Raw genomic sequence first — 24,062 nt, forward strand, 5'->3', positions numbered from 1 at the left:
ACACCCCACCTAGCCACGCCCACAGGAAAAGATAGAAAAATTTTGGGAATTTCCATCTATCTCCTCCTGCTCTCCCTTCGCCAGTCGCCCCTGTTTCCCCTCCTTTAGTGGCCCCAGCCCAAGCCCCGCTTTCTCCCCCACCACCGCCTCTTTGTTCGGGCTGCTTACCTTTCATGGTGGCTGATCCAGAGTCTGGAAGGCAAGCTGACCGGAGTTTTCGGCGGCCCCCAGCCAGCCGCTGCTGCTGGAAAGCGGCTGGCAAAGAAGCCTCCCAGGCACCGCCTCTTTGAGAGCCGCTTTGTGACTGCGGCGGTTGGCCGTAGGCCACTGAAACGTACCGAAGGTCATGGGAAAAGCTGCTGCCGTTGCCGCCATGTTGTTCGTGCATGCACATCCCATTGGACTTGCAAGGCAATGGGATGCACATGCGCGAAGAACATGGCAGGTGGGGTGAGCGAGCGGTCACCGGGGGACCGGTTCTGGAGCGTGGCCAGCTGGCCATCGCTACTGGTTCAGCGACCTTGGCCAAATTTCCGCCAACGGTTTCCGCGATCCGGTGCGAACCGGCTGAATACCACCTCTGATGCACACTGGTATAGACCATTACCCTGTTGTGGCTCCGTTACCTGAGCCTGTGTTATCGGAGGGAGAAGGCTCCGAACATGAAGGAGAGGAGTTGGCCAGGCCTCCCTCTCTAGGACCCTCCTCTCTGGCAATGCCTCAGGTGTCTCCCGAAGGAGAAGAGATTGGCCAGGAGCCAGGTATCTCCTCGCAGTCGGACAGTGACGGAGATAAGTCTTGGCTGGATCCACGCCAGCGTCGGAGAGACAGGCGCACGCAGCAGAAAAGGAGGCGTGCCAGAGATTAAGCTGAGTCACTGGACCACACCCCACAGGGGATAAAAGTGGGTGAGGTGGCCATTCAGACTCTGTGACGGACAAAACTAACTACTAGCGAGTCACATTGTATCTTTGAAACAATGTTATCTGCCTTGGATTTAATGCGGACTGGACTTGACAATTCTTGAACTGTGTGTATCTTGTTTGGGTTTATCTGTCGGAGGAACAACCCCTCCCTCTATGAGTAAAGTTCTTGGCAAGCAGCTACTGGGTTGCTGCCAATCCTCTTATCGAAAGAATTTGTTGTCTGCCAGTTTTATTTAACCCCGGCTATCTGTTTGTGTGCATGTGTGAGACGGGGACAGAACATACCCTGCCATTGAAACTTCACTGAGTTAAAAAAACAAAAAACTTCACTTTGACATAATTATCATTGCACTTGATAGTATACACTTCTTCTAACAAAAAAGAATAATTCATAAGTACTTTTCTTAAGTCTTATGATAACGATTCACAATCATCCAGGTCACGGTTGTCCTCCAGGTGCTTTTTCCAAAAGACGACTGGACTTCCTTAGTTTTTTTTCCCTTTGAAAAAGGAAAATTCCCCCGCTATCCTGTCAGAGCTGAAGAAGCTTCTTGGATGAGAAGCGAAAAGAAAAATAAAGAAGTCCAGTTGCCTCCTGAAAAAAAAAGCACCTTTGAAGACGTCCTTTGAAAACGTTTTACTTCTCATCCAAGAAGATCATTGACGAATCCACTGAAGTTAGAGCTGAAGAAGCTTCTTGGATGAGAAGTGAAATGTTTTCAAGAAAGTCTAGTTGCCTTTTGGAAAAGCACCTTTGGCGTTACCTTTCTTTAGATTTTTGGTTTTCCACAGGAAAATGGGTTGTTGTTGTTAGTTGCGAAGTCGTGTCTGACCCATCGCGACCCCATGGACAACTTTCCTCCAGGCCTTCCTGTCCTCTACCATCTCCCAGAGTCCATTTAAGCTCACGCTAATTGCTTCAGTGACTCCATCCAGCCACCTCATTCTCTGCCGTCCCCTTCTTCTTTTGCCCTCAATCTTTCCCAGCATTAGGCTCTTCTCCAGGGAGTCCTTCCTTCTCATTAAGTGGCCAAAGTATTTGAGTTTCCTCTTCAGGATCTGGCCTTCTAAAGAGCAGTCAGGGTTGATCTCCTCTAGGACTGACCGGTTGGATGGCCTTCCAGTCCAAGGGACTCTCAGGAGTCTTCTCCAGCACCAGAGTTCAAAGGCCTCCATTCTTTGGCGCTCAGCCTTCCTTATGGTCCAACTTTCACAGCCATCCATTGCAACTGGGAAAACCGTAGCCTTGACTATAAGCACTTTTGTTGGCAAGGTGATGTCTCTGCTTTTTAGTATGCTGTCTAACTTTGCCATAGCTTTTCTCCCTAGGAGCAAGCGTTTTTTTTTTTTTTTTAATTTGATTTATATGCCGCCCTTCTCCGGAGACTCAGGGCGGCTTACAATGCGTTAAGCAATAGCCTTCATACTTTTGTATATTTATACAAAGTCAGCTTATTGCCCCCACAATCTGGGTCCTCAATTTACCTACCTTAGAAAGGATGGAAGGCTGAGTCAACCTTGAGCCTGGTAAGATTCGAACCAGCAGAAATTGCAGGCAGCTGTGTTAATAACAGGGTGCATTAAACCACTGTACTACCAAGGCTTTAATTTCTTGGCTGCAGTCCCCATCTGCGGTGATCTTGGAGCCCAGGAAAATAAAATCTGTCACTATCTCCATTTCTTTCCCATCTATTCACCAGGAATTGAGAGGGCCGGATGCCATGATCTTAGTTTTCTTAATGTTGAGTTTTCTTAATGTTGGAAATGGGTAGCAAATACATTTTATCTCATTCTTCCTTTTATAATCAGTAACACGTTTCAACCTTTAATTAACATCTGATATAAATGCATTTACCGTATGATGAAAGTATACAGTAAGGAAGTATCACATGTAATGTTAAATAATAAACATTGATCTCAATTTAGTTGCTGAAATATACCAAGAGTGGCTGATGAATTTCATTTGGTCTTGTTTTTTTTTTTCTTCGAAAGAAGGGAAAGCTTATTGTTTCATGTCTAGTATTTATATAATTTGCACAATTACTTAGCAAAAACTGTTTCTGATTCCCTGCTGAGCATGTATATTTTGAGATAGCGGGAAGGCAGCTGTATGTTTGGATGAAATTTCCTGTATTGTACCTAGGACAATAGCATCACAGCCTTCATGAAGGAACATTCTTACAAAATGTTTCAAAGAACACCTGGTTTTGTCTCTAGTTGTCAAGCTGCCTATCCAGTGAAATAATCTCGTATTGTTCCTGCTGTAGATGCACTGCTAAACAACTTAACTGCTTTACTCCTTTAATCCCAAAGAATCCCAAATGTATTCTCTTAAAAAGGAGGATAAAAAAAAAAAACCTTTTGTTCTTTAGCCACAACAAACACAGGGCTTTTAAACGGCTACCTTGTCTTTTTAGCTCCCAGTGGGAACGATTACAGCAAGATAATGGAGAACCTGGACAAATAAAAGGTACGTGTAGCAACAATAGTTTGGCCTTAAGAATGTAGAACAAATCAGAAAGCATTTATAAATATACCAGCAGCTTCAAAAAAAACAAAAACCTGCCCCTCCAAAAAACAATTTTTTAAAAAATCTTAAAACGGTGGGCAAGAACCTTTAAGTTGATTTTTTTTTTTAAACATGAGCTTTTAAATTGTCAGATTCAATATTTCTTTGTTTTACCGGGTTTTTTTTCCCCTTAGGACTTTCAGCTCATGCTCATGTAGAACTGCCTTATTATTCCAAGTTTCTTCTAATAGCAGCTTATCTAGCCTCCTACAATCCTGCCAGGACAGATAAAAGATTCTTTGTTAAGGTAATTTAGGTTTGTTATTTTTTGTCGTTAAGATGTCTCAGATTCAAATTAAAAATAAAAAATTTAAATAGCTTTTATGGAAGATTTTTTACACAGATAAACATGAACGTATCTAAAGCAGGGGTGTCAAACTCGATTTCATTGAGGGCCACATCAGGGTTGTGTTTGACCTCGGGGGGCTGGGGTGGGCCTGGCCAGGGTGGGTGTGTCCAGCTTGACGTCACTCATGTTGGGGGCGCCTGTCGTGGCTCGAGTGCTCTGCCAACGAAAACAGGCTCCTGAGCTCTGTTTTTGGCCGTGTCGGCATCCTGCAGCCCTCTGCCAGCGAAAATGGAGCTCCGTTTTTGCTGGCAGAGGGCTGCAGGAGGCCGTCACAGCTGAAAACGGGGCCTAAGAACCTTGGTAGCGCAGCAGACTAAAGCACTGTTAAGTAACACCAGCTGCCTGCAATTACTGCAAGTTCAAATCTCACCAGGCTCAAGGTTGACTCAGCCTTCCATCCTTCCTAGGTAGGTAAAATGAGGACCCGGTTTGTGGGGGCAATAAGCTGACTTTGTATAAAAAAAGAACACCGCTTGGCGGGGAGGGCAAAAGCCCTACTAAGCAGGTATATACAAAAGTATGAAGGCTATTGCTTAATGCATTGTAAGCCGCCCTGAGTCTCTGGAAAAGGGCGGCATATAAATCGAACCAATAAATAAATAAACAATAAATGTCAGCTGGCGACACCCAGGGGGAGGGCCTTTTCTGTGGGAGCCCCAGCCCTGTGGAATGAACTGCCCCCGGAAATACGTAAGATCTCCGACTTCCGGGTGTTTCTCTGCGCACTGAAGACCCTGTTGTTCCGCCAGGCTGGCCTGTCAACATAATAATTTTAAATTGGGGTATTTTAAATTTCTGGGGTTTTAAATTGAGCCAAATCTATTTAATCATTTTAATTTTTAACTGCTGTTTTGTCTTGTGTTTTTAAATAGGCTGTACACCGCCCTGAGTCCTTCGGGAGAAGGGCGGTATAGAAATAAAATTATTATTATTATTATTATTATTATTATTATTAATAATAATAATAATAATAATAATAATAATAATAATAATAATAATAATAATAAATAAGAGGGCCGCACGTGGCTCCTCTGAGCTCCGTTTTTGCTGGCAGAGGTACTGTGGGCCGGTCCTTTCCTATTTCCAGGGCGGCCCTGTGGGCCAGATCCAAGCACCTCGCAGGCCAGATCCAACCCCTGAACCTTGAGTTTGACGCCCCTCATCTAAAGGAAAAATTAAAGGAAAACGGGGAAAATGCAAAAAGCAATGCAGTTAGGAAAGAAAGAAAGAAAAAAAAAGATAAAGAAGCCATTTCTGATCTTCTTTGCCAAAGCTACAAACTTACAAGTAGTCCTCACTTAATGGCCATTTGTCAACGGTGCTGAAAGAAGGGATTTATGACTGGCCTTCGCACTTAATAACCATTGCAGCCTCTCTGCAGTCAGGTGATTTCAATTTGGTTTCTCGGCAACTGTTGCAAATTTATCCTGGTTGAGGCACCCTGGTCTTGTGATTACCACGTGTCACCACCTTCCTAGCCAGTTTCCAACGAGCAAAATCAATGGGTTGGAAGCTACAGCCATGACCGCCAGTGTTTTGCTTAATGACTGCAGTCTGGAAGTGCTTTAAAGAAAGTGATATTCCAAACGTAGCTGTCTTGTAGTCCGTTCCTAGCTCTCGCATTTCAGACTTATTGCAAGCTTTTTGCTATTTAAATCCTTGCAATTATTTCCGCCCTTTCCTTTTTACATTTAACGAGTCAAAATTGCCAAAATTCCAACGAGTCAAAAATGCCCTGCCTGGGTGGTTTTAGGGCACTCTGACACTTGAAAAATCTCTTTAAATTTCTCCACTCCAGCGGTCTGTGGAGATTCTCAGTCATCCAGGTCATAATGATCTCTAAGGTGCTTTGTCAATAGCCAACTGAACTCTTTTTTGAAGAAGAGGACGAGGAGAAAAAGAAAAGGAGGAGGAGGGAGGAGGAGGTGCAGGAGGAGAAGGAGAGGAAGAGAAAGGGGAAGAAGAGGAAGAGAAAGGGGAAGAAGAAGAGGGAGGAGGTTCAGGAGGAGAAGGAGAAGGAGAGGAAGAAAAGGGGAGAGGAAGAGAAAAGGGAAGAAGAAGAGGAGAGGAAGAGAAAGGAGAAGAGGAAGAGGAGGAGAAAAAGAAAAGGAGGAGGGAGAAGGAGGTGCAGGAGAAGGAGAGGAAGAGAAAGGGGAAGAAGAGGAAGAGAAAGGGGAAGAAGAAGAGGGAGGAGGAGAAGGAGGAGAAGGAGAAGGAGAGGAAGAAAAGGGGAGAGGAAGAGAAAAGGGAAGAAGAGGAGAGGAAGAGAAAGGAGAAGAGGAAGAGGAGGAGAAAAAGAAAAGGAGGAGGGAGAAGGAGGTGCAGGAGAAGGAGAGGAAGAGAAAGGGGAAGAAGAGGAAGAGAAAGGGGAAGAAGAAAAAGGGAGGAAGAGGAGGAGAAAAAGAAGAGGAGAAGGAGGAGAGGAAGAGAAAGGAGAAGAGGAAGAGGAGGAAAAGAAAAGGAGGAGGGAGAAGGAGGTGCAGGAGGAGAAGGAGAGGAAGAGAAAGGGGAAGAAGAGGAAGAAGAAGGGGAAGAAGAAGAAGAGGGGGAGGAGGTGCAGGAGGAGGAGAAGAAGATGGCAATTTCCCTTCTCATCCTAGAAGCTTCATCACTTCTGGCAGGATGGTGGGGGCTATAGAAGGATTAGTTCTCATAGGAAGCATCCTATTTCTTTGCGGTCACCTGGTGTTAGCTCTCTCTCCTTGGGAGCTCTTCAGGCCCCTTGGAGGTTTATCTGTGCCCAAAGGATCACCTGTGTCAGAGTGCAAATGGTTGTGGAATCCCCTTGCCATTGCTGAAAGGGTTGTGTTGTAAACAGGAAATAGGTGGTGTCATATTCTTCCCCTGTTCAATTTTGACGTAGAGGGTCTCCTTGACCCCTCTTTCAAACCAGCAGTCCTCTCTGTCCACATTCTGGATAGAGAAGAGGATGGAGTCTGCCACCCAAAAGCCCAGAGAAGTTCAAACTAACTGAGGGTGTAAGAGCAAGGGACTAAGTTTTAGTATTGATGAAATAAATATAAGTGAAGGCCAGATAGTCATTAGGATTGAACGGCTTAAAAATAAATTGGATGGGAGAGACTTACCTCACAATAACTTTTGACCTAATCTGCTGGTTTGCCCATTGACTCAAATGGCAGTCATGCGATTGCAGGTCACAAATGTAGTCAAGTTGCTAAGCAACCCAGATCACAATCATGGGGCAGCCAGAACTCTGAGGATCGATCCTAACCACCATTAGTTCAGCGCCGTCCCTAACTTGGAAAGGTTGTTGACCGGAATGGCTGTAGGTTGATAGTAGGCTGGAAGCTCTATTGCTTTGTTATTGTTACCTAAACAGTTATTGAAGTAAAAATAAAATGAATTATAGTTAAAATATGCATGCAGAAATACCCTGATTCTCCACCATCTTCCAGTTTGATGCCACTTCTGTAAACTGTCTGCCTAACAATGAATTTCTTCTTTTCACTTGCAGCATCATGGAAAAATCAGGAAGGTAAACTTTCAGAAGAAACATGAAAAGGTATTTATTTAGCTTTGTGTTTCTGATCCATGTAAAGCATTTTGTTTCATATATATGCTGAATTGTTTACGGTACAGGCAGTCCTTGACTTACAACAGTTCGTTTAGTGACCATTCAAAGTTACAACGGCACTGAAAAAATCAACTTACGACCATTTTTCACATTTAACACAGTTGCACATCCCCACAGTCATGTGATCAAAATTCAGATGCTTGGCAACTGACTCATTTATGATGGTTGCAGAGTCACGTGATCTGCTTTTGCGACCTTCTGACAAGCAAAGTCCACGGGCAAATCAGATTCGCTTAACAACCATGTTACTAATTTAACAACCGCAGTGATTGCCTTAAATGTGGCAACAAAAAGCCGTAAAATGGGGCACTTGACAAATTTCTCACTGTTAAGGATATTGTTGTTGTGTTACCAACCAGCAGAGTAAATGCACAAGGAAACGTTGCTGAGAGCAATGAATAAGAGTTGTGCAAACTGGTTTATCAAAAGCTTACTTTAAAATTTAACCTCTCCATTATCATTCAATCTCCAACATTCTTCCCATTTTTTAAATATCCATTTTTTATCCTCCTCATTTTTATACAGTTTTTCATCGTATCTCCAACAACTTCCTTTTTTCTCAAAATTAAAGTCTACTTCCATCGTAACTTCTGCATGATCAGAATCCTTAAAAATTCCCACATCTATCTTATCCACATTATTCAACAAGTCTTTAGAAACTAAGATATAGTCAATTCTTGAATATGTATTATGTATCTTAGAGTAAAAAGTGTACACTCTTTCAGTTCCTTTCACTTCTCTCCAGGTTTATCAAAAGCTTGCTTTATAGTAGAAAAAACAGTCTCATAGACTTTAAACAAATTCCAAGTCTTTGCCAGTTAAATCAGTCCAGTAGTTACAGATATCTTCTTACCAAACAAATTTCTCACTTAGCTACATCAATTTCGCGCTCAGTTGAGGACAGTCATAAATTGAGGACTACCTGCACATTTGGGTTTTGGCAACTGGAGTCGTAAAGTTAAACAAGATTCATTCTGCGAGATTCCAAGCAAGTTAACAATTCTTTTTTTGTTCTGAAAAAACCCCACAACAGACCAGCAACCATCTTCTGGGACCAAAGCCCTTCCCATTGGACAGATTGCTAGCCATCCTCTACAGCATCGTCGACAGCCGAATTCCTCCAACTGCAAATATATTTTCCCAGGTGAGTGAAACTCTTGTTGTGTGTTTCAAGCTTGACACAAATTTCAGACCTCTCTTTCTTATTTTACGAAATAATCACAAACGGGTTACAGCTGGTGTTACAATTACAGGTATTCCACGACTTAACAACAGTTTATTTAGTGACCATTCAGAGTTGCAACGCCACTGAAAAAAGTGATGTATGACTGTTTTTTACACAACCATTGTAGCATCCCCATAATCAACATTTGGATGCTTGGCAAGTGGTTCGTATTTATGACGGTTGCAGTGTCCCGGGAGGTCATGTGATCCTCTTTTGTGACCTTCTGACAAGTTGTGGCCTGCCAGCGGAGCTGGTGGCAGAGTTGGACAGTGAGGAGGTTGGGGAGGAACATGGGCCAGTCCTGGAATCTGGGGAAGGCTCTGATGAGGGCTCTGCATCGGAGGCAGAGATGGGGCCAGGGCCGTCCGACAGTTATCAGCTACCTTTGGAGTTGGAGATAAGTGGGGCTGAAGAACAGCTGGAGCCTGTTCCCGATGTGCGCATGCGCATGCCCAGGAGAAGGGAACAATTAAGGAACAAGGGTTGACTCGGGAGTAAAGGCCCAGTGGACGGTGAGTGGCCCCTCCCATAGGGAAGAAAGAGGAGTGAAAGGGCAGTGGAGTTTGCAAGAGACAATTAGTTCGCTTAATTGGTTCGTGACTCTTAAAGACTCGTTGCCAAGAACTGTTGCGTTTTGAAGATATCAGCCTGGCAGCTCTCCAAGCCAGATGAGGTCTGTGACTTTAAATTCACCCTTGAAAGACTTCGTTGGATGTGAATGAGAGGAATTCACCGTAACTTAATAACAAGGGGTTTTGTTGGGACAAGGAGTCTGCTTTGTGGTTTGGAGAAGCCTAGGTCAGAACATATGGACGCGGTGGCTCAGTGGCTAAGAAACCGAGCTTGTCGATTGAAAGGTCGGCCGTTCAGCAGTTCGAATCCCTAGTGCCGCGTAACGGGGTGAGCTCCCGTTACTTGTCTCAGCTTCTGCCAACCTAGCAGTTCGAAAGCACGTAAAAAATGCAAGTTGAAAAATAGGGACCACCTTTGGTGGGAAGGTAACAGCGTTCCGTGCGCCTTTGGTGTTTAGTCATGCCAGCCACATGACCACGGAGATATCTTTGGACAGCGCTGGCTCTTCGGCTTTGAAACGGAGATGAGCAGCGGCCCCTAGAGTCTGGAACGACTAGCACATATGTGCAAGGAGAACCTTTACTTTTTACCTTGACACAAGTCAAGTCAGATGGGGAAGCCAGATTCACGTGATGATTCGCTCAAGGGACTCGTGATTTTTTCATTTAACAAGTGCACGTTACTTTTTTGCCTCCTAAACGTACGTGTCACTTATTCTGTAATGATTTGATTTTTATCATGTGAATGTGCACTAGATGGCACTGTACCCTCATGAATAAAAACAGGCTTACAGCAACTTCATAAAAAACCAAATGAAAATGGTAGCAAATAGAGGAGAATAAAAACTAATACTGCTCATGGGATTGAATATTGGACCTGCTTACTTGAACGATGAATATATGAATACACACTACAGCTACAATTTTCTGTACAGTAGTGTGGCTTTACTTTGCTTTTATTTATATAAAACCACTTTTGAGGATAAATACATTTGTTCTGTCCTTTTCAAATTCGTTCGCTCATTCAGCTTTCTCACATAATCAACGTTTTTGTCAATGTGCCTTTTATTTGAACTTTTGCCGATCCGCCTAGTCTGAGCATCAACCTAAAGTCTGAAAAAGTGGAATTAGGTTAACAAGTGTTGGAATTACAAGAAATAGCAATGGGCTGTTTCCAAGTCGGTAATTATTTTAGGTCTGTTGGAGAAACAGGGTTTGACTTTGGGGTTAAAAAAATAAATCAAAAGCTAAGACCACAGTTCTCATATTATCAGAGCTAAAGAATAATTTAAAGTGACATGTGAGATTTATTAGAAACCGGTTTGGGTATCTTTAAGCTGAAGAAGATAATCTTCTTTCAGTTTCTTTGTTCGATGATCAACATGTAATGCTCAGCTAGAAATCACCAGTCTGTAATTTGTTTTTTGTTTTTTTTATTGCCTTCTTCCTGGGATCTTCTGATTGATTGAAGAACCCATGTATTTTATTTGGACAATAGGGAAATATAAAAGCCTGATGCTCATTAGGTGGACACAGCTCTGAAACTTTCAAAGCTAAATCATAACCGTCTTCGTTGTGTTGGAGTCCATGCAGAATAACAGAATATCAAAGTTGGAAGGGACCTTGGAGGTCTTCTACTCCAATCACCTGCTCAAGCAGGAGACCCTAAACCAGAGGTGTTAAACTCAAGGCCCGGGGGCCGGATCTAGCTCGCGAGTTCCTTAAGATCTGGTCCACAGGGCCACCCTGGAAACAGCGAAGGACCAGCCCGCGGTGCCTCTGCCAGCGAAAACGGAGCTCAAGAGGGCCGTACATGGCCTTCCCGAGCTCCATTTTTTTTTTTTAATTTGATTTATATGCCGCCCTTCTCCGGAGACTCAGGGCGGCTTACAATGCGTTAAGCAATAGCCTTCATCCTTTTGTATATTTATACAAAGCTTATTGCCCCCACAAACTGGGTCCTCATTTTACCTACCTTAGAAAGGATGGAAGGCTGAGTCGACCTTGAGCCTGGTAAGATTCGAACCTGCAGAAATTGCAGGCAGCTGTGTTAATAACAGGGTGCATTAAACCACTGTACTACCAAGGCTCTTTTTGCTGGCAGAAGGTTGCAGGAGGCTGTCACAGCCGAAAATGGAGCTCAGGAACCTGTTTTCGCTGGCAGAGAAAACAGGCTCCTGACCACCACAGGCGCCCCTGACAGGAGTGACGTCGAGCTGGCCATGCCCACCTTGGACACACACACACACACACACACACACACACACACACACACACACCCAGGTCAAACACAATCCTGATGTGGCCCTCAATGAAATTGAGTTTGACATTCCAGACAAATGGTTGTCCAGTCCCTTCTAAAAAAAGCCTCCAGTGAAGGCAAGCCGTTCCACTGATTAATTGTTCTAACTGGCAGGGAATTTCTCCTTAGTTCTAGGTTGCTTCTCTCCTTGATGAGTTTCCACCCATTGCTTCTTGTCCTACCCTCAGGTGCTTTGGAGAACAGCTTGACTCCCTCTTCTTTGTGGCAGCCCCTGAGATATTGAAAGACTGCTATCATGTCTCCCCTGGTCCTTCCTTTCATTAAACTAGACATACCCAGTTCCTGCAACTGTTCTTCATCTTTTTTAGCCTCTAGTCCCCTAATATTCTTTGTTGCTCTTTTCTGCACTCTTTCTAGAGTCTCAACATCTTTTTTACATCGTGGCGACCAAACCGGATGCAATATTCCAAATGTAGTCAAAACATTATAAAGTGTTTGTTAAGGTTATTGTTGTTGTGTTACCAACCAGCAGAACACATATATTGCCTGGACAACTTGTTAGGCTCAAACCATATCCTAACAGTGTTGTACAACTGTAGCTATTATTTGTTTCTCACAATACTGTGTAGAACAACTTAAATTTTACTGTGTTTCAGACTATACAGCAGATGGCACCTTTATCAAAGAATTCTAGTCTGAAGCTTCTTTTAGACAGCTTCTTTAATGATCTGACTCTTTATTAAAATCTTTTTTCAAAAGCCAACACTCCATTCAAGGGCTTGAAATTGAGCATAATACAGTGTGTAGTTCAATGCAAGTGATCGTCTCCCATGAGATCGTAGACAAAGAAAATGAAAACTAGGAGGACGAAGGAGTAGTATGTATGTTCACCACCTTGAGTTATTTAGAAAGTAATAAAAGTGGGATTTTAAAAAGTCTAATACAATAAATAAAACCTGGGCTAAAGACAATGCTACCACTAAAAGGACCCAGAACTGATTGAATAATTTACTTGGAAAGAAATTGAGATGATTGTTATGTTCATTATGTGGAAGATTACCATGTAGGAGATAATTGGGACTTTGCTCTATATTAAAATATAGAGCAAGGAGCAAATAAGCATAAATTACCAGATTGTTCATTTTCATTGGATGTCAAGAAAAATTTTCTAATAGTAGGACATCTTTAGGACTTCCGGAGTAGTCTTCTGCTCTGGAAGTATTGGAGCAGAAATTGGATAGTCATGGAATGGACTAGATCACGGGTGTGTCAAACTCACCACGTTACATTGATGTCACATGATATATCGCAACGTTTTTGCCTTTGCGGAGCTGAGGTGGGCGTGGCCTTGGCGTCACGCATCCAGCCCACGGGCTGCCAGTTTGACACCCCCAGACTAGATCATTTCCTTCTATAATCCTTTACCATTCATGACATTTTTACGGGATTATCACAGAATTTCTCAGAGGCTAATTTCTATCCTTCTATCTCTACGGAAATATACTGTTATGGGCTGTTATGCCCAATTGCCATCATTTGAGGCTTGGGGACAGAGATTATTTCAGTCAGTAAGGTGAACCTTCTATGCATGCATTTGTGATATGGTGTCACAAAACCCTTCCTGTGCCTGACTATTTCTTGAGCGGCCACAAAACTAGCATATGTAGTTGAATTAAACATTCTGTTTTCTTCTGAAACTTTTCTTTTCTTGGATTTATCCATGGTTGGCCTACTGGAGGTTGAAAAGCTAATAAATTGTGTGCCGGTGGGCGTCACATTGGCGGTTTTGACACATATTTTGAGTGACAGGGAGCCGTAGCAGAGGGGTGAAAGAGCCACATGCGGCTCCAGAGTCCAGGTTGCTGATCCCTGCCATAGAGTCCCTTCCTGGTGCGCCGTGCTTTTCCTCCCCATAACCGGAAGCTCCTCTCAAAATTGTGGCGGCGACAGGGAGCCGCAGCAGAGGGATGAAAGAACCACATGCGGCTCCAGAGCCACAGGTTGCTGACTCCTGCGTGTGGTCGGTTGTAAGTCAGAATATGGTAAGCCACTTAAGACTTTTGCTCCTCAGAGTGACTCTACAATAATAACTGTTTTTAACCTCTGCTATTATGTTGTACTTGAAAAGAGTTTTTATAGAGGTTAATATTTTCTTGCAACCAAATTGCAGAGCAAAACACTGTGTCCAGTGTTTTATGCACTGTAACTTGTAGCAACTACATACAGACCAGGCTTTAATTTGCTTTTGCTGTGTATTCTAGAAACACTTACCATAATTTGTTGCAAAGTTGGTGTTTATTAAATTGCAACGGGGAGAATAATAATAATAACAACAGAAAGTGACTATATATATGGTTGAAAATATTGGTTTCCTTACATCTCAGTTGCATTTCTTTCATGTAAAATTTCTCATTTGAATAAGCTTTTTTTTTTTTTTAGTTTGAGTGGCAATTTAATTAGCAATTTTACATGCTTTGCTAATTCTTATGAGGTTATAAAAAAAAGGATCTGACATTCGCTTTAATTTTGTAAAGATCCAGGCACATATTTAAAACTATTTTAATAGACTATTTTAATAAGATAAGATCATCTTTATTGTCGTTTTTTACTGTGAGGCCACCGGCACACATTAAAAATGAAATTCTGTTTTTTAAATATTCTTTTTTAAAAAGTACGTATAATGACAAATGTGAAATCCTATATTTGTTATACATTTTGGCTACTAAAAATGCACATTAGATATGTTGCGAGCATCCTTGCCTGCAATATTTTATCGCTCTGATATTATTGCAAGCACATAAAGTTTACATTTCCCTTGAATAGTATTTTGTTTATGGTTAGTGCTGCATGTCCCAGTAGAGAAGCATAAAGGAATTTAGGAGTCCCGTTCTTGATTACTCTATTTGATTGGTAGCTTTTTCTATTTTTGGCTGAATAAATGTCCTCTTCTAAAGTAAATTTCATCTCCTAACTTTCAAGTATTAAACGTAAAAACGATTCATGTTCAAGTTTTTCTAATAAATTCTGCAATTCAGGCCCCTCCTTTGTCGTAATTCAAGATTCTAAACCACTGAGAAGCAGCGTAACAATTTATATTCTCATTGTTGGGCAGTAAATGATTTTACCTCATTTTTTCTGCAAGTTAATGAAACTTCCTTTCTAGTAGCATATATACATATATCTGATTTCAGGTGAAATTGCTTGATACTAAATGCGTTTTCCAAACTTATTTCTCTATGTCTTAATTCGCTCTGCACTAAAATTTTAACCTTTATAAAACAATGTTTTTCTCCTGCTTTGTAGGTAGATGCTTAGATGGTCTTACCTTTTAGATCATTGCAACCTTTCTAAGATGAAGGTTAAATGCACTAAACTTTAATTTCTCAGCACGGAAATAAAGCAGTGGGTTAACGACAGTCTCTCCTCCTATTTTTAATGGAGCTCAGTTTCTAGTTTTGTCAAAGATCCTTGAATGATACCTCTACCAAATTTTAAGGCTCAAATCCATATGAACATACTTAAGAGTTTCATATGTTTCCATAATTTAAAATTGTGAGTGACAGGGCGAGGCTTGTTCGTTTTTGAGAATTCTGTTAGCAATTGGTAGCTTTCAGATATCTCCTAATGAATTAGTTACTAATCGAAGTAATTGCTGGGAAAAGGAAACAGCTGTTACGATTATGTTGTTGACTAGGAGATTCAGCACATATTTATACTTGAAACCAAGTTTCCACTCAAATAATTTCTCTGCAAATTGGGCACGGAGGATAATTTGAATTCTGTGAGATGCACAAAAGGAGAGTTAAGGGCAGACTATATACTTCACAGAATAACAGAGTTGGAAGGGACTTTGGATGTCTTCTAGTCCAACCTCCTGCTCAGGCAGGAAACCTTATACCCGTGATGGTGAACCTATGGCACGCGGAGCCATGTCGCCTGGCACGCCAGCTCAGCTCCCTGATTTTTGGGCCTTCTGGCCCCACCAGAAGTAGGGAAACAGGCTGTTTCCTGCCTCCAGAGGGTCTGTTTTTCTTTCTCACCTGGCTCCAGATCCTCTCTATGCATCTGGGGAGGGCGAAAACAGCCTTCCCCACTCCTCGGGAGGCCCGAAACGGCCTGTTTCTCAATTTCCGGTTGGTCAGGAAGTGACTTTTTTGCTGTCCCCAGCCTCCAGAGCCTTTCTAGGAGTCACGAATCTCCCTCGCCCCCCACTTCCTGGCAAGCAATGGCAAAAAGATTACCCATCACTGCCCTATACCATTCAAAGCAAGTAGCTCTTCAGTCTCTTAAAAACCTCCAGTGATGCTCTACAACTTCTAAAGGCAAACTGTTCCACTGGTTAATTGTCCTCACTGTCAGGAAGTTTCTCCTTAATTCCAGGTTGCTTCTCTCCTTGATTAGTTTCCATCCATTGCTTCTTGTCCTGCTTTGGAAAATGGGTTGACCCCCATCTTCTTTGTGGCAGCCCCTCAAATATTGGAAGACTGCTGTCATGTCAGACTGTTGAAAATGAGCAAATAATCAGGGAGTGGAAATGGCTAGACATTGTAGCAAAAAAAGCATGGGTTAATAATGTTTTAGACTGGCTGCCTCATTCATTCATTTATTCATTCATTCATTCAATTCCATTTCAATAGCCACCTGTCTCAGTCAATGACTCTGGGCAGTTTATAGTTCAAAATGGTTTTTAGCCTTTATTCTTTCCCCTTCCGTTCCTATTTTTAAACCTTATCCCAACCCTTGTTAATGCGGGTACATCTTCCTCTTATCCCCATCTGCCTCTCGTTTGATTTGCCTCTTTTTTTTTTTTTTTGCTGTTTCTGCTTTAAAAAAAAAGAAAAGGAAAAAAAAAGAATGCAGGTTGGTATTTTTTGTCTGTGCAAAAATTATTACGTGCTTTAATCGCCCAAGCACTTCTACATGCAAATAGAAAGTTGATTAATTATGTAAATGGGACACCTATTTTTATAGGCAACTAAACTAATCATTAATTAAAAATAATATGCAACTCAAATTTGTCCTGACACAGCATTTTTTGGGAGAGCATGAGCTTTGGCAGACTGCATACACGCAGACACATATATACATGTGTCACATCACAAGCATTTATTGAGGGATGGCCAGGAATTTTTTTTTAGGATGGATGAAAATTAAGACACTGGGATATCGCTCAACATTTTTCACTGTCTGTCATTGTGTGTGTATGTGCGTGGGGGGCTACTCTTCCTTCTTTTGGCATTATCCCTTTCAGTAAATTAGAGATCAGGTTAGAGATAGCTTAGCCTACCTTATTCTAAATCAGGATGCAGCCTGATTTGGTCTGAAAAGGATAGTGGACCTCTGCATTAGACACTGACTTGTCTACAGGTACTCCTTGACTTACAACAGTTCATTTAGTGATGTTTTTTTTACATTTATGACCATTACATCCCCATGGTCACACAATCAAAATTCAGACGCTTGGCAACTGACCCATATTTACAACGGTTGCTGTGTCCCCAGATTCCCTTAATGGCCATGTTACTAACTTAACAACTGTGGTTATTCATGAAACTCTGGCAAGAAAAGTCGTAAAATGGGGCAAAACTTACTTAATAATTGTCTCACTTATAACAACAGTAATTTTGGGCTCAGTTGTGATCGTAAGTCGAGGACTACCTCTATTTAGTATGAAGATCTATAGATCAGCCTTTTATAATTTAGGATTCTGCAAAGGTTTCTGACATACGACACCATAGTTCTGTCATTTCTAGTAAATTTGGCTACTCTGGTCCTTAAAAAGAGAAAGATTGAAAAATCCTACGATAATAGATTTGCATACCACAAAGTACCATATATAATTCTGTGGTTGAGATCTTAGTAAATTTCTCTTTCTGATTGTGTATTGTGAGAATAACCCGACTTGTCAATTTCATTTAAGACTAATTTATCTTTACAGCTAATAGGAAAGCCGTTTCTCTGGAATGGAAATGGATTTTGTAAAACTGTTAAATAATTTTCCATTGCTTTTGGGATCTTCCCAAGGTGCTGAATTCCTATGAAATAGTTGCAACTGTTTTTCAGAGTAGTAAATTGTTTAATTTGTAAAAAAAACCCAGTAAATTTTATATCTGCTTTAGAGAAGATACATATTTTAAAAGTGTGTTCGTTTTGTATTTCTGCGTTTATATCCAACCTTGAAGGAGTTCTACATACATAGAAAGTAACCTTGGTAATGGTTTTTTCTTTTTGAAAACAATAAGTCAGTTTGATATATCTCCACAAACCTTATTACGTCTATAATAAGCTTTGTTTTTCGCAGTTACTATAAATTATTTCCAAATGGATTTCAATTCCATTTTTCATTATACACAACATGTGGTAATCCGTACAAGGAATGCCAAAGCCTTTGTAGCTTCTATGATATCGGTGGGCCTTGTGCAATGAATCATTCCTACAAGGTGCAAAGTGTTGCTATGTTTTTAATGGAGAAGTAAACCAGTCCTTGAAACATTTTCAGAAAACTGTAAGAGAACCTTTTGTATGTTGGAGATTAAAATTAAATTAAAATTAAACTTTTAAGGTGACAACAGCATTACAACAGTCAATTCCTCTGATAAATTATTGGAAAGGAACGAATTGAAATCAATTAAAAGCCGAACAGATTTTCTTCCTTTTTCTGACACACAAACATATTTCATGGAAATCATGTTCGGGATAAGTCGCTCATAAAACCTGCCCTTGACAGAATGCATTTGCACCAATTTGTTCAAGCTTAAGTGTGCCATATATGTCAGGGGAGATAAAAAAAAAGGCACGATGAAAAGAAGTTTTAAAAGCCCCTAATTTTCTCGTTATTTCTTAAAACTTTTCACTTGTGACAAATATGGCAAGAACATTGGAGTTAGAAGTGGGAACAGTGTAGAAAACACAGCATGGTGGCTTTGGTTAGCACTTCAGTATGAAATATGGCACTTTGAAAGAACCTGCTGTTGCACTAAAGAAAATGAGCAGGCTGTACTTTTTATAGCAAATTACTGATAAAGTAGCATCAAGGCTTGTTATTAGTGTGAACAAAAAGAAGAAAAGAGGAAAAAAAAAAACCCTGCCATATTTTCCTCTTAAAAAGCTTTTTCAAACAGTAAAGGTGATAAGCAATCTCTAATAAATCACATTTCATTTTAATTGATTTAAAACATATTTCCTTCTGCTGATGCGTTTTTTTCCTCCTTTAATAGTTAATATAAGCGTTTATGAATATTGCTTTTTTTAAAAATAACTTTTTTGCTGAACAAGTTCTGCTTTATATGTGTTAATATCGAGCCAGATTCTGAAAAATTCCTGGTCTGTAGTTTTTAAAATCTGTAAGTGAAATGTTTTGTCTGCCCAATAATGGGGAAAATGGTAGAAATAGAAATAAAGATTTGTCAAATCCAAGCTGATAATTAAATTTAGGTGAATTTTTGTTTTAACTCTATAAAAGCATAGTGCAAAAGTTTGCAAATGCTCTGTTCAGAGTTCAAAAGAGTTGCTTACTCATTAAAGATGCGTTTTGAAGTCTTAAGCACTCCTGGAATGGGTGGAACAGTCGGAATAATCCATTTCAAGTTTGAGATGTTTCAAATTAAAAATGTACCGCACAGCCCAAGTGAAATTGCTCAAATGAAAGTCGGTGCTTGTAGTGTGCGGTTTTATTTCAGGCTGGATATTTTTGTCCTGTCCCCGTCTCACACACGCACGCACACAAACAGACAGCCGGGGGTTAAATAAACTGGCAGACAACCAATTCTTCCGATAAGACGCTTGGCAGCAACCCAGTAGCTGCTTGCCAAGAACTTTACTCAATAAACAAAATATCCACAGTCAAGAATTGTCCAGTTCGTAAAATAAATCCAAGGCCGATAACGTTGTTTCCAAAGATGCAGTGTGACTCAATAGTAATTAGTTTTGTCCATCACAGAGTCTGAATGGCCACCTCACCCCCTTTTATACCTTGTGGGGTGTGGTCCAGTGACTCAGCCTAATCTCTGGCACGCCTTTTCTTCTGTTGCGCGCGCTTATCTCTGCGACGCTGCCAAGGATCCAGCCAAGACTCATTACCCTCATCACTGTCCACCTGTGGCTGCGTAGACGTGCTTGGCCCGGGTCCTATCTCTTGCCCTTTGGCGGACACCGAAGGCATTGCCAGAGAGGAGGGTCCTGGAGAGGGAGGCCTTGCCAACTCCTCTCCTTCACTCTTGGAGTCCTCTCCTGCCGATGACACAGGCTCAGGTAACGGAGCCACAACAATTTTGCCTTTAAACTGAAGCTGTTCGTGCAACTTTTTATGAGAGAAAACGAGTACAGGCAGTCCTTGAATTACAATACAAATAAATATAGGAAATTAAGGGAAGGAAAAAGGAGGGGGGAAAATATGAGGCATAAGGGAAGAAATAAAAAAGTGTTGACTTCCAACTCTTTAGCACAATAGAGGAGAACAACATTACAACCTCAGCTTTTTACTTTTACACATGAGTCTATAACTAGCCATTTCTATAACCACAAATCTATCTAATCGGCAAAACCAAAGTCAAAGTTTCATTTTTTTCTCCCCATCCCAAGCCCAAAACCCAGAAGTGATAGCCGCATAAAAATATATTTTCCTGTTTGAATAGAACAATCGGTTTAACCATCACTGCTTTGCTGTTGAAATAACATGCGTTTCATATTATTATGGAGGTGGATGAAATTTAAAAAGCAAAGCAACCATGGCGTTCCGACTGTATTTTTGGAAATGCAAATGGCGGCTTGGATGCTTAAGCAAGCATTGTTAAGAAGAATGGGTAGTCCTTGGAAATACGCAGCTGTGGTTCTTAATTTTAGAATTCTTTACAGATACATTCCCTTTGTTGTGCTGCAAAATGCCTTGAATTTAACTTGGCACAGTTGTAAATACACGTTAAAACATATTTTTTTAAAAAAAAAAATATGTAAAATATGCTTTGACAATGATTGCTTTAAGTTTTGCACGGAGTACGGGTACAGAGAAGCATCAATTCAAGGAGAAAGCAAGCAGGCAAAAAAAACTTTGCATTTTGCTGTTTATCACATTAGCACTCTCTTTTTGAGAGTTGTTGAGGCCATTTGGAGATTTATCTGTGCCCTCAGGATCACCTGAATCAGAGGCTAACGGCCAGATGACTGCAAGGAATATAATTCCTTCCATCCCCCACCATTCGATCAGAATTGAAGAAGCTTCTCGGAGAAGAAGCGAAACGTCTTCGAGGAAAAACACAGAAAGCCCAGTTTCCTTTTGGAAAAAGCCCCTTTGCTAGAAAGAACTTTACTTAAAGGAGACACCAGCAATCTGCAGTCTCCCTTCCTGTTTCTCAAGTCGTTTGCTTAACAACCATTTTGCTGGAATCATTTGCAGTTGCTAAATGAGGACTACCCATAGTCTTTTCCCCTTTAAACCAACGGCTGTTCTGTTACCATGTTGAGTGCATAAAATCTGTGATACTTTTTCCTCAGATGAGCTTGGGCAACTGCTTGTAGATGTGACCAGAGGTGTATTCAGAGAGTGTTGGGAAGTATGAACACAGCCCTTATCCTTCTGTTACCGTCCAACTTTCGCCACTGCTATTTCTCTCTTTTAAGCATTTGTTTTCTCCATTAGAACTGTGTTTCCTAAGTTCCTTTGTACCATCTCCACTTCTGGTTTCCGCATTCTCTCCAAATTTAGAACAGGGCAGACCCCCTCACTCTCATTTGGAAAGACGTTGAGGCAAATAAGTATAGTTCTTTATTAACAGTACTCTGAAATAGACAGATTTCCACTGCTATTTCTTTAGTTCACTTTTTAAAAAAAATCTTGATAGATCAACCAGCTGTCAAACTTGCATTGCGTGTCTGAGTCAGAGCGGGAAGAAGAACACTGCCAACAGGTTTCAGTTGCTGTAATCTTTTATTCCACCTGATCAGCTCCGCTAACAACAAGTGAACTTGATGTGAAAATACACAAAGTCGGCGTTGGGAGCGGCTGCCTCCCAATGCCTTTTAAAGATCGCGCCCGCTCTTGCAGCTTGTTAACACGCCCTTCCAGGTATGGCATTCACAGTGCATGCGTGAGCCGCATCCTCCCCTTCTCAGCGGCGGGCAGAGGGCGTTAGGAACACAAAGCCTGTCCCGACCGCAGCGTGACCGACCACCTGCAATTATACTACTCACCCCCACCACCGGTGTAAACGTGAGATCCCCACCCAATAACCCAACCAACCCCCACAAGCCGCTTGCTGCTGAAGTTTTCCTAGCACCAGGATTCACCGTAAGTCAGGGTGTCGAGGGGATCTTGACACCAGCCTTATGAAGGTGTGGCACAGCCTTAATTGTCCATTGGTCATTGTTTCCCATTAGTTTATTGCAAGCTATTAAGACCTAACGATAAAGAGGCCTAGGACAACTCACCGCAGCCAACCCAACATAGCCAACTCAACACGGCCAAACTGCCATGGCCAACCCGCCATGGCCAACTCAACACAGCCAACCCACCATGGCCAATCCACCATGGCCAACTCAACACGGCCAACTCAACATGGCCAACCCGCATGGCCAACTCAACACGGCCAATCTGCCATGGCCAACTCAACACGGCCAATCCGCCATGGCCAACTCAACACGGCCAATCCACCATGGCCAACTCAACACGGCCAACCCGCCATGGCCAACTCAACACGGCCAACCCGCCATGGCCAACTCAACATGGCCAATCTGCCATGGCCAACTCACCGCTGCCAACTCACCGTGGCCAACTCACAACAGCCAACCTACCACAGCCAACTCGCCATGGCCAAGTTATCACTGTCAACTCGCTGCAGAATAGCTCATTGTGGGACAAATTAAAAGTGAGATTAACTGTTCCCTAGATCCGTTCGTCTTTTAATAGTATTGGTAATATTAGTAATATTAATATTATTAATATTATAGTTATCTCGCATTGAGTTGTCCCATGGCAAGTTGGCTGTGACAAGTTGTCTCATTCCGGCAATAGAGACAGGAGGAAATGACATACTTTACTTGTAATGACTTAAGTATTCACAAATCGGAACGCAATTCAACAATAACTTAGAGTAAACATGGTACAGTGCAGGAATTAGCCGTGGGCACAGCAATTTTATGGTGGCACTGTTTGTGCCAGCTCAAAGGAAGTGGTTAACACTCAAACAGAATAGGGAGGAAAGGACTGGTAATGAGAGCACATCAGCATGATAGTTTTTTATAATTTTTCATAAACTTTTGAAAAAATTGCTTTTAATTAGACAAGCTTCTATATCTTTTCCCATTTGGATCATTTAGTTGTTTTTTTTTTTTTTTAATTTGATTTATATGCCGCCCTTCTCCGGAGACTCAGGGCGGCTTACAATGCGCTAAGCAATAGCCTTCATACTTTTGTATATTTATACAAAGTCAGCTTATTGCCCCCACAATATGGGTCCTCAATTTACCTACCTTAGAAAGGATGGAAGGCTGAGTCAACCTTGAGCCTTGGCGAGATTCGAACCTGCAGTAATTGTAGGCAGCTGGTCTTAATAACAGGGTGCTTTAGACCACTGTACTACCAAGGCTTTTTTAAATTTAAATTTATAAATTTAAGTTATTTATAAATATCATTTCACAAAGTGTTATTCTGGTTAGTTTTCTCTGTTCCTCTTTTTTTCAGACCTTTAATCATCTAGCTGTTCATCTACTTTTGATAGAGATTTGGACAGAATAATATTCCCAGGGAGACCTGCCTATATTTTTATACGAAGCAAATCCAGCTGAAACTTGTTACTTCTCTCCCATTTTAAAAGAATTTGGTTGTACACAAGCTCCTATTGTTTGAAGTTAAATAATTGGCATGTAGACAAGAACAAAGGCCATAATAGCACATCTGCTTTATCTGTTAGTAGAGCAAAGATTTATTAAGTGGTAATGGTGCAACTTTTCTTAGTAGCTGTTCTGTACAAAGCAAGCTGGGAGAGAAAAAAAATCATTGAAATGCAAGTTGTGGAGGAAGAGGATTTTCCTAAACTGCACTTAGGGATTTTTATTTGGATGCTTATTTTATTTTATTTTGCAGTCAGCTGGCACTTAAATAAAATCTAAACAAAATATAAATGTTTGGTTTCTAAAATAAAATGGAACTTTATTTCTTGAATTCCTTGAGCCACTTGGTTGAGTTCGGCAGCTCTAGGAGTGAAATAAAATAGGAAGGGAAGGAACGAAGGGAGGGAGGAAATGGGGAAGGAAGGAAATGGGGAAGGGAGGAAGGAACGAAATGGGGGAGGAAGGAAATGGGGAAGGGAGGAAGGAACGAAATGGGGGAGGAAGGAAATGGGGAAGGGAGGAGGGAAGGAAGAAAGGAAAACTTTCTATATCGAAAAGCAGGAGGGAATGGGGACTTCTAAAAGAAAAACCCAATGGCTCATAAATTTTATTTATTTACATTCCACTGCAGTTCTGCAACTCTTCCCTCTTACCTGAGATGTGGAAAATTAAAATCTGTAGGATTTAAAACAGCAATAAACTAAATCATAAAATTAAAAGACCATGTAGTCTTAACAATA

The 24,062-nt window shown here is 41.4% G+C and overlaps 1 protein-coding gene across 1 annotated transcript in view; it reads left to right on the plus strand.

The window, feature by feature from the left end:
• The window catches only part of ORC5 (origin recognition complex subunit 5), an 84,470-nt gene that overhangs the window by 28,374 nt on the left and 32,034 nt on the right, over nt 1-24,062 (plus strand). The window contains exons 10-13 of the mRNA XM_070946833.1: nt 3,344-3,396; nt 3,630-3,742; nt 7,320-7,367; nt 8,473-8,583. Coding sequence (XP_070802934.1) covers nt 3,344-3,396; nt 3,630-3,742; nt 7,320-7,367; nt 8,473-8,583 — 325 coding nt within the window. The remainder of the gene's footprint in view (nt 1-3,343; nt 3,397-3,629; nt 3,743-7,319; nt 7,368-8,472; nt 8,584-24,062) is intronic.

Source organism: Pituophis catenifer, unplaced genomic scaffold, assembly GCF_029215685.1.
Source record: "Pituophis catenifer annectens isolate HBS135680 unplaced genomic scaffold, rPitCat1.0.hap2 SCAF_7, whole genome shotgun sequence".
NCBI lineage: Eukaryota > Metazoa > Chordata > Lepidosauria > Squamata > Colubridae > Pituophis > Pituophis catenifer.